We start from the raw sequence: 11397 nt of genomic DNA, 5'->3' as shown, positions 1-11397 counted from the left end.
ATACTTTTAACTATGCATGTGACAAATAAAGAACCTTGAACCTTGAACCTTGAAAGGCAGGAAAACCCGAAACTTACTTTAAAACTAAATATGTTTCTAAATACTTTAAAACTAAATATGTTCCCTAAAACGGTGACAGAGCTACAGACCCATGACAGCCTTACACAGGTAGCCAGCAGCTATGACCAGCACTACTTGTGCAGTTAATAAAAGGACAGGTAATGTTCGTCGCGCTGTTGCTAATACTCCTGGGTGCTACACACCACAGTGTATGCTGTACACCTACTTACTGGTTTTGTCGCATCAGTCTGTGTCTCTGAGTTAACTTGTGTTTCTCCTACAGCTCCGGACCGCAAAAAATGCGCGTGCTCTTTGTGAGCTCGTTCCCGGCTCGTAACCAGCGCGTTCTGCCGTCGAGGGCGATCATTGGTTAAATGTGATCATGTGACTGATGCAAGCCAGATCCTTTTATTTAGCAAAACTGTGATTAATAGTTAAATATTATTGTTGAGGGGCACAGACAGGACTCCGCACGCACACACACATAAAAAAATAAATAAAAAATTTAAAAGTTGCCTCAACAAAAGGGCACTTTGGGCACTCATCAGGAAAGGGGCGGGTGCTCAAGCCCCTCTAGCCCCCCCCTCTGCCCGTCCCTGCGAAATCTGATAGGATGAAATGAGGATTTGTTCCTCAGTGTTTGGTCTCCTATGCTTACCTTTTCTCCAGATGATTTGTCGCAGTTGAGAGGGGCCGGTTGTCTTTAAGGTGCTTCCAGGTAATTAAGAAGTAAGTGCAGGGTTCGTACCATTCATCACACTTCTGTTAGGTTTGTTTGAAGACTCGGGCATTTTTCAGCAACTCCTGTAGCGATAGCTGCGTCCTCACACTGCATATGCTGTTTGCCACCTGGATGATGTTGTCATTCATAGTGATACCACGGTGGAGCATGTGCAGTGGGTGGTCACAGTCCCTAAAGTGTGTGGTTGGATGGAGGGACGTACAGTATTTGGGTACAATTTGGGAGCTGGGTATGTGCATCCACACATGGATAAAACAGCAGCCATCGCATCCTGCCTGTGTCCCAACGCAAAAAAGAACATCCTGATAATAATGAATTACAATATAGTAAATGGCGGTCGCACTTTTTCCTAGTAGACATGTGATTCTCCCCCCATCACTCCCTCACCAAAATCTACACGAAGTATAACTACTCCGTTGGTATATTTAACGGTATACACATACCCATTACTGCCTCGATATTCTAGCTTAAATTCAGTCCCATCTACGGCATTTTCACAGCGCTGCTTTTTGCGACGGGGGCCCCGGAGGCCTGCTCCTGTAGACGTACCTAGTACGGCTGTGGCTTGGGCGATGTCCTGGCTGCTCCCCCTCCCGTCCATGTGCGCGTGCACGTGCGCGAGAACGGACTTTTTGCACGTGCGTGTGTGTCCAGGGGTCATATGAGTTCACATGTGTTTAATAGAGTATTATTTAATGAAACCATTATGTGTTTTAATTAAACTCTTTTTAAAGGATTGTATAGGTCTCAGAGTTCTGTTATTTAGACATAGGTGATTTAATTAAACTACTTTAGGGGTATTTTAACTAGTTAGGAGCCTTTTGCATTTTCTTCAGTGCTATTTAGGAGCAAATAACAGGTATCCCTTTAGAAATAAACAGTGATACTTTTAAAAAGCGTGTATTCCCACACAGCATTTAATTTAGCTAGTTTAGGAAGATTTCACTTTTCTAAAAGTTTCACAGGCCAATAGTTTTAAATAGAGCACCGCAAACAACATGTATTTCTTTTAGAAATAAGCTTCTAAAAAACACATATTCCCACACTCTGTAACAGTTAGGCTCCCAAAAGTCTGTAAAAAGGTATGAAGCATACAAAAGATGCTCCTTATCAAGAGTATCCCAGCCCAAAGGGGTTTCTCACAAACAGTTAATTCCCACACGCTGCAACAGTCATATTCCCACACTCTGTAACAGTTAGGCTCCCAAAAGTCTGTAAAAAGGTATGAAGCAAACAAAAGATGCTCCTTATCAAGAGTGTCCCAGCCCAAAGGTGTATATTCACAAACATTTAATGGCTTTCATGCAACTAGTCTTATCATGTCAGAGGCCGGCAGAAACTATGTCCAACCCGGGAGAGTGTAATGACACCTCCTACTGGGCAGGGCTAGCAGACATATAAAACGGACTCCTTCACCATTTGGAGCATCAACAGATCAACCTAAGACACCTCTAACTAAGGAGTGCAGGATGACATCTGCATCAACCATGACGAGCAGCCAGGACATCGCCCAAGCCACAGCCGTACTAGGTACGTCTGCAGGAGCAGGCCTCCGGGGCCCTCGTCGCAAAAAGCAGCGCTGTGAAAATGCCGTAGATGGGACTGAATTTAAGCTAGGATATCGAGGCAGTAATGGGTAGGTGTATACCGTTAAATATACCAACGGAGTAGTTATACTTCGTGTAGATTGTGGTGAGGGAGTGTTTTGGGGGGAGACACAACACATGTCTACTAGAAACTGGAAACTCTTTCGCACTGTTGTTTGTGTGGACTTGGACAGTGTGGGATTTCCAGAGATGCTGTATGTTTCGCAGTGGACCAGTCCAACAGGCCCTGAACTTTACAGGGTTGAGGCCGATCGCTTCAACCGTAGCCCCAATGACTTTATTTTTCTCAGTGTATGTGATGACAGGGAAAGTCTTATTGCTGTCAGAGGGGTTGAAAACTGGAGGTTAAATCCTTACCCTCTGAGCATAGAAGAGCGCGCTACATGGTTTAAGGACATGTTTTTTATACAGTGGTGTGACTGGAGACCTATGCTGCGTCTGTTTAGCCAGATTGACGACGCCATCAAGAGGGACAGTCTCAACACTGCGTACCAGGGTATTAGAAAACGCCTTGTTTTTGATGATTTTGCGACTTGTCCGAAGACTGGCTTGCCTTCTGCCCTGTGCAAACCTAAAATCATAAGGGCGTCTGACAACTAAATAAACCAAATGGTAGGTTTAATGTGTGTGTGTGTCTATGCAACAAAATATAACATCTTTTTATGGTTCTCATTTTTCAGAGCGAGACATGGAAGTATGGGACCTCACAGACTCCCCACCTCCACCAGCATTGCTAATCCAGACCCCACCAAGCCCACCCCCCTCTCCACAATCGCTACTGCTGCAGGATCCTACAGGATCGGATCTGTGTCAGGAAACCATTATCGACATCAAGCTTGCAACCCACCACTTGCTGATGTTGGCGCTAAACGACTTTCTACAGGATACATGCTACGGATGTCAAACAGCTCATCCCAGTCAGGTGCAGCACAGCTGCTTGCTCGAATTGGGCGAGGATTTCTTTGACACCTACTATGATGATGTGATGATAAGGCTCAAGACAGACCGATTCATCCCCGCCATTCGGCTGTTTGTACGCTCATACACAGTCGCTGGGACTGGAACACAATTCAGCAGGATTGCAGAACACACCATGACTGAACTGAGATCATCACAACATATAGTATGCACAATTAACGACAACATTGGGTTGCTGTTAGAATCAAGTCGTTATGCCCAGCGTGTTAAACCAGCAATGCTTCGCATGATTGGTAACTACTGGGCTGGGAGACACCTCTTTTAATGTTGCTGTTCAAGTATTCCATTGTCTGTGTGAAAATAAATAAAAAGACTGTTAACATCAACATTTTAGTCATTTGTGGTTTGATAACCATGGAAAACACTTGATAAAATTTATCATGATCCGGCCCATCCTGCGGTTGGCCAGTTTAAATAAGCTCCGTTTAGCAGCAGGAGGCACAGGATAAGAACCCTCCATTATCCAGGTCAAACATTATTTAGAACAGAGACACATTACACACTCCAAAACCGCAGGATCCATTTCCCCAGAAAAGAGTATTGGTACAGGTCGACAAACAGTTTCAAGCCGATCTGGTTGAATGTTGAATATGGGCAGATAATGAAGTGTAGATACCTGCTAACATGTATAGATGTATTCTCAAAATAGCGTGGGTTAGATGTCTAACAAACAAGACAGGGCCCGGCCATAACAGCCGCATTCGAGGATATACTTACCGAGGGCAGGATCCCCATGAAACTACAAACAGATCAAGGCAAAGAATTTTATAATACACCCTTTAAACAGCTAATGAAGCGTTATAACATCAAACATTTCTCAACAGCTAGTGAGGTTAAATCTAGTATTGTTGAAAGATTCAAACGCAGCTTCAAGGGTAGAATGTGGAAGTATTTAACATCCGTCAACTCACACGGGCATATAACAATGGTTATCACAGGTCTATCCAAATGGCTCCAGCAGAGGTAGATAAGGATAATGAGAAGCAGGTCTTTAACACCCTGTACAAAACCAAACCTCAGAAGAAAGTGCATTTTAAATTTAATGTTGGCGACACCGTACGAATATCAAAACTGAGAGGAGTGTTTCGAAAAGGATACAAACAAACCTACACCGATGAGATTTTCACAATCAGTGAGTGTATAGGGAGACAACCTCCAGTCTACAGGCTAGTCGATCTAGCAGGAGAGGTGTTGAAAGGAACATTTTATGAGCCTGAAATACAACGCGTGATTGTTGATAAAAACAAAACATTTAAAATTGAAAGCATATTGGCTAGAAAAAAAGTGGGCCGGAAAAAGATGGCTCTAGTAAAATGGTTAGGATGGCCAGCAAGTTTTAATCCATAGATTCTGGAAAAAGACATCGTTGACGCGTGATTAACCCGGATGACACAGCTCTGCAGTCATTCATTCGTCACAATGCAGAGACGGAGTAAAGAAGGATGGATAAAAAGAACAACAAAGCAGGCTTTTATGTGAGTCTCTTCTCGAATGCATCGGCTCATGTTTACCCAGGCAATAAGATATCTAATTTTAGGACAAAACTAGCAAAACCTATTGTTTTGAATAATCAGTATGAGGTAGCTGTTATAGAGATACAGTACCCACGCACTTGGTTGTCTTTTCAACAACCAGACGCACGAGTAGAAATTTATAACCCTGTCAAAGACGAAGCCCTAGCCGTAACAACGATCGAGCTGTCTGTGGGTCATTATACCTCTGTGGAGCAAATAATAAAATAATTTAATTTGAAATGCCAACAGCACCAGGGCACAACGGACATTAAAACACAATACAACACAGTTAGTAACTATGTCAGTGTTATGGGGCCTAGAGGCATCATGCTCACATTTAGAGGGAGACTGGCAGAAATCCTAGGATTTGAAAGAGAAGAACCGTTTGTACTTCATTATAAAATCACACACGCGCCACATCCTGCTGACATATACGGCGGGAAATACAACATGTTTATTTATGCAGATATTGCCGACTACCAACTTGTGGGCGACGCCCATGCGCGTCTATTAAGGGCTATAAATATCACAGACGATATGCGGCGTGTAAACATTTTGCAATTTTACAGTCTACACTACACACCTGTGTCAAAGACATTAATCGACGACATAGAAATTGATTTGAAAGACGACCAGAATCAACACATACCCTTTTTATACGGTAAGGTGTTTGTGAAGCTACACTTCCGACCGATAAGACAACATTTTTAAAAAGAAAGGATGGGTGTCTACAACACAGATGAAACAAAATATCTAAAATATTACCTCGCACAAGCCGGGGGAGAGTTAGGAGGGTATATAGGGACCAGCACACAATATGGCTCTGGTCTAGGGGGGTTGTTCCGCAGTTTATTTAGATTTGCAGTACCGCTGTTTAAAAAAGGAGTCAGTATAGTCAAACCCCACCTAAAAACAGCCGCATCAGGCATAGTGTCTGACGTCATATCCAACATAACCAGGCCCACAGCCACTAAGCAGGATGGTAATGGTGTGTATGTGTATACGCCCTATACATCAAAGACCCCACCCACAGCGCGCACTATTTCTAAAAAGCGTAAAACCACAAAACCAGATCAACAAACGGACACCGTCACGCGGAGTGAAAAGACCCCAAACTAGGCGTTCAAAAACTAGAGCGTTTGACATATTCTAAATGGCGCTGTTACACAGTCAATGTCTCTCTTGGAAATGAGATTTTTAATCTCAATGAGATTTTTTACCTGGATAAATAAAGGATTAAAAAAAAAAAAAATCTAGAGAATGTGTAAAAACAGAGTTGGATCTGTTTACTGTTCCCTACACACAGACTAGCATTGAGAAAAGTGTGTTTATTGAAACATCGCCTGTTTCGGCAATCACTGACGGAGGCCCGATCGAGTTTTACATCTCATCGTCTGGAGAAGATTACCTGGATCTAAATGACACATATATCTACACGCCTGTGAGAATCACAAACGCTGATGGCTCAAACCTGGCTAGGGATGCTAACGTGGGCTTTATTAATTATCCCGGATGTACTCTGTTCTCGCAGGTCGACGTTAATTTGGGAGACCGTCTAATTAGTCAATCATCTAACACATATCCATATAGAGGCGTGATAGAATGTCTTATCAATTATAATAAGGACACTTTAGACACACAGTTCAGCACCGGGTTATTCTGTAAGGATACATCATCACACATGAATGACACATACATAGAAGGGGACAACCAAGGCCTTGTGACCAGAGGCAAATATACAGCGAATAGCAGCATTGTTGAATTGATAGCGCCTGTACATGCAGACCTGTTTTTTCAAGAAAAACTGTTACTTAATGGAATAGATCTGTTGTTGAAATTTGTGCGCTCTAAAGACAAATTTGCTCTCATGACGGCGGATGCCAATGCATACAAAGTTAAAATAGTCTCAGCCAGTCTCTTTGTCAAGAAAGTGAGTGTATCACCTAGCGTCAGACTTGCACACAGCAAGGCATTGCACCATGCAAACGCAAAATATGCTATAGACAGAGTATCTTTAAAGACCTTCTCCATACCGGCTGGGGCTCGAATATCAACTAATGACAATTTATTTATGGGTAGGATACCTAAATTTGTCATCATTGCATTCATAGACAATGAAGCATACACCGGCTCCTACCAGCGTAATCCATTTCATTTTGAAAACTGCGATATAGAATTTATGTCTTTATATGCTGATAGTCAGGCTTATCCTGCTAAACCATTCCAACCAAATTTCCAGAGAAAACACTATATCAGAGAATTTTACCAGCTGATACAAACCACAGGAAGACATTTAAAGGACAGATCCTTGGCCATAACACGTGCAGACTTTGGTAACGGCTACACTTTATTCTGTTTCAATCTGGAAGCTGACGAAGGACATTCAGGGAATGTGTCGTTAATTAAAACTGGGAACGTGAGATTGGAAACCCGTTTCAGAAACCCACTACCCCGTACAGTGAACCTCTTGTGTTATTCTGTATTTGATTCAGTCATTGAAATATCTAACATGAGACAGGTGCTCTTGGATTACTACTGAGGCAACAAAGACGGTCATGAACACTATAGAACTAACATCTGTGATGGGCAGGATTATCAATAAAAACACACATTTTCTAGGTGTGTTAGCCTGTGATCAGGTACCCAATGTTCAGCTTCAAAGACTCCCAGCTATGGCTATTGTAAACAATCACCCTTCGACAATGGCCGGGGAACACTGGGTGGCTGTTTATATTTCGAGAGACAGACGCGGTTATTTTTTTGATAGTTTTGGAAACTCGCTAGACAGTTTTCCATCACCAATAAAGGTGTTTCTTCTAAAAAACTGTTCCACTATTTTATATTCAGGAAAACAAGTGCAGAACAACTTCTCCATCACATGCGGACAACATTGTGTATTTTTTTTATTTCATATACAAAACGGAGTGTCTTATTCACATGTGCTCAACATGTATTCTACTAATTTAACTTGTAACGATGCTAAGGTGTGTCGCTTTGTCAACAACATACAACCCATAGCAGTGTGTAGTTATTATATGTGTGTGCAACAAGGATACTGATGTGTAATACCGTTTATAATAAAAGACGATATGAGTGCATGATTTAATCGAGTCAATGGTATTTATTATCAAAATTGTCACATGTATTATTATTATACAGTCACATCACACATGCTTCAAGAGTAATAAAGAAAGCAAACATTATACAATGATAATAATAGAAAAACTATGATAAAAGAAAACAATCTAACAGTGAAAAAAATACAGTAGAAAAACAACAAACAGTCAATATTTTAGGCAGAAAAACAATAACAACATTGCAGTTATGATAAGAAATAGTCTGAATTCAAAAATCCAACCATTCGATAGGACCACCCTTTAATTTATTTTTTTTATTCTTTATTTTTTTCTTTAATGTACTATCACGCTGTGAAACGCCTGGTGTGTTCATTTTAGGCGTGTGTTTTAAAAAACCAGAGTCTTCAGTCAGTGTGTGATCTGTTTTATACAAGGAAATGGTCTTACGTACGCCGGTATTGGATATGACCGATAATGGTATGTTTAAATCTGAAACAGCCTTTAAAAACTCTGTCCAGCCTATAGGTCTGAAACCATCAGAAGGTGTGTGTGTGGTTGTGACGGCTTTAATCAGATCATAAATGTGTGAACCCGGTATGGTGTGTTTATCAACAACAATTTCGCCTTTGTCGTTGTAAGAAACCGTGTTTGGCGAACGGTTCAGAGCTGCTAGAATGAGTTCTGCGTTCCTCCTGCTCCTTTTAGGCATGTGTGTCAAAACACTCTCTGCAATAAAATCCTTCACCCCCGCATCGCTATAAACAGGAGGTGTGTCCGCAGGAGGGGTTTGCGCATCTGTGTTAAGCTGTTCCGGTAGGGATGAAGACAATACACTCTTTTCACGGGCCCCTTGTCTCACAAGTGTTAGGAATCTTTGGAGAATGTCGCCGTATTTTTTAGCTTTCTCATACACATCTATGTCTGATTCGTGTAACACATGAAGCATCTCCTTGTCCAAGTCATTCTGAGCCTGTTGTCTAATGTTGCCTGTGTGCTGTTGCGGTTGTTTCAATAAGTCCAGCTGATGTTGAGGCACCAAAAACATCTTTTACACATGCTCCATTTTCACCTGTTTGCTATCAGACTGGTTATGAAAGGGATTGCAGCCCCGAATAAGGGTAGTAAAAACCCTCCAGATTGGTTGATTGTCTTTCTCTTTTTCAAAGTTTTTATCTTTTTGTCAGCAATCAGTCTGATTAGAGATTTTTTCTTTTTTAACTGTTTGTACTTCTGATTTGTCAGCGGAATGTTACCTTGCAATACGTTAAAGGCTATCTCACACAATGCATTGATGAAATCCAAGCCAGCATTGCTAATAATAATAACTCTGCGTAGAGCCGGTGGAGACTTCCAACAGAGACAGATTCCTCCGCATGCGTGATGACATCCTTTCACCTCTTCACTGTTTTTTGTTTTGGGATATAAACAACCAGACGGTCTGACAGTAAATTTGTTCTGAGTCTTAAATAGTCCGGGGTCTTGGCTTTATAGTCTAATATAAGATACCCGTATGTTGTTGATGTGGCATCATTAAACGCTTCTATAAAATATTTAGTATTGCCAGGAAACATTTGTCTACCTAAAAGCATGATTTGATATTTATCTCTAGGATTTTTAAACAATATTAGGTAGTTAGTGTTCAAGGAAATAGTTCTACTGGATTTTCCTTGAATAAACAAATTCTGAACCAGATATATACAACTCAAATTCCTATGATGCACATACTTTGTGAACACATTTTGTACTTCTAATTTGTTGGCGGCATCGTTCATTACATCGTCTATAATTAACAAATTATTCTTGTCTGTAGGCAGAAGGGTGTCATCAGCCAGAGATTCGGGTATACCGTTAACAAAGTTTATGTCTCTTATCTTAAGAAGTTGGTCATATAAAGGCTGCCAGCATGAGTATATATACACAATGTTATCAATGCTGTGTGAAATAATCCGGGCAGCATTTTCAATGACATTTTTGACAAAAAAAGTCTTGCCGCAGTTACTGGGACCGCTGGCCACCATGCTGAACGGGTGCTGTAACCGGGCATCAAACCCCTGATCTAATTTAAAATCCATAAGGCAGGGTTGTATAGTCTGGGAGCACACGGCGCTTGTTGTAGACAACCTTAAGCTTCTTCACAACGGTTTCATTCTTCAAATGAAGCTTCTTTTTATCGCGTTTGATATTATCAGACACAGCCACCAGGTGTGCGTCTGATGCCTGATTGGCTACAAACTTGTGGACTAAACCTTTCAAGGATTCATGGGTGACAACTTTGGAGTTTTGCGCATTCAATGTTACTCCTTTACATTTGACCTGTGTTTTGCCCGGCGATGTGTGATACGCGTAGCATTTTGGCCCGCCGGAAACAAATTCCACTATGTAATCCTCCACACACCCCTGCCCTGAAGCTAATTCGCTGGTGAGATCCCCCAGAAAAGGACCTAGAGGAGGCATCCACTCGCCAGGGAGTGCTGTGAAAATGACGCTATCTGTATCACAATACAGCACACACTGCGGCAAGTTTTCTAACAAACCATACAGCATGAGTCTGGCATGTGCGGTGGTCATGGCCCCGACAAAGACATTAACGTCTTTCACACGGGAAACTCTACCATCAGCGTGGCGCCACTGCACCATGGCAACGTCGTCAGAGATGAAACAAAACTGCCGCACGTCATACTGGTCGCTGAACATTAGCTGGCTAAACCTGGACGGGTCTGTGATGAGCTCAGATGACGCCATGTTTGACCTCATACTGAAATAAGATAAGGTAAGATAACCTTTATTAGTCCCACACGTGGGAAATTTGTTTTGTCACAGCATAGCGAGTTTAGCAACAGCTTGTTGCAGTTTCGAACAGCTTTATTTACGCCTATTTTGGCCGGATCTAGCATTATTCCCTCCTTTTCATGATACTTGTCTATGTATTCTTGCTGTTCGTTAGGGGTTTTCACATATTCTGGATACCCCGAGGCCTCCTGTTTAAGTTTTAGAAAGGCTTTCACATAGTCTTTAAACAATGTGTCAGTCTTGTTGGGGAAATGCCACACCTCATCAATAGAAACAAGCTTGTTTCCTAGCTCAACGGCTTTTTCAAGCTCAAATGAGACCAATGTACCTTTCAACACCCGTTCACTGTCACTGTGAGCTGATTCTGGTCTTCAGCGCACATACTGCAGAGTGGAAACATCAGTTTACCATGGCACCTGTAGGCAAGGACGGGGTGAAAATGTCACGGTTCTGGGTCCGTTGGACCCAGTATTTTGAGTTTATTGTGTTTTGATTTAAGTTTGCATCAGGGATTGTGTTCTTGTTCTCTTGTCATGTTATGGTGATGATTATGATTTCTATTATTAGAGTTCCATGTTTCTGTTTATCTGGGTTTACGATGTGGGTTTAGTTTCATATGTCATTTCCTG

At 41.8% G+C, this 11397-nt stretch overlaps 1 protein-coding gene across 1 annotated transcript; it reads left to right on the top strand.

The window, feature by feature from the left end:
• The first annotated feature begins 1408 nt into the window (after positions 1–1408).
• LOC121813783 lies at positions 1409–3663 on the top strand. The gene is made up of 2 exons (XM_042217682.1): positions 1409–2332; positions 3090–3663. Exons 1-2 carry the CDS (start codon positions 2272–2274, stop codon positions 3650–3652), a joined length of 624 nt encoding a protein of 207 aa, XP_042073616.1. The 5' UTR covers positions 1409–2271; the 3' UTR covers positions 3653–3663.
• The last annotated feature ends 7734 nt before the right edge of the window (positions 3664–11397 follow it).

Source organism: Haplochromis burtoni, unplaced genomic scaffold (genome assembly GCF_018398535.1).
Source record: "Haplochromis burtoni strain Fernald_Lab_line unplaced genomic scaffold, NCSU_Asbu1 Contig_2587, whole genome shotgun sequence".
In the NCBI taxonomy this organism is placed as follows: domain Eukaryota; kingdom Metazoa; phylum Chordata; class Actinopteri; order Cichliformes; family Cichlidae; genus Haplochromis; species Haplochromis burtoni.
This window is presented reverse-complemented; position numbering and strand designations above follow the sequence as displayed.

Coding starts and splice junctions, on each gene's coding strand:
- LOC121813783 (XM_042217682.1), top strand. CDS start 2,272: ATGACATCTGCATCAACCATGACGAGCAGCCAGGACATCGCCCAAGCC. Junction 2,333..3,089: donor CCAAGCCACAGCCGTACTAG/GTACGTCTGCAG, acceptor CTCATTTTTCAG/AGCGAGACATGGAAGTATGG.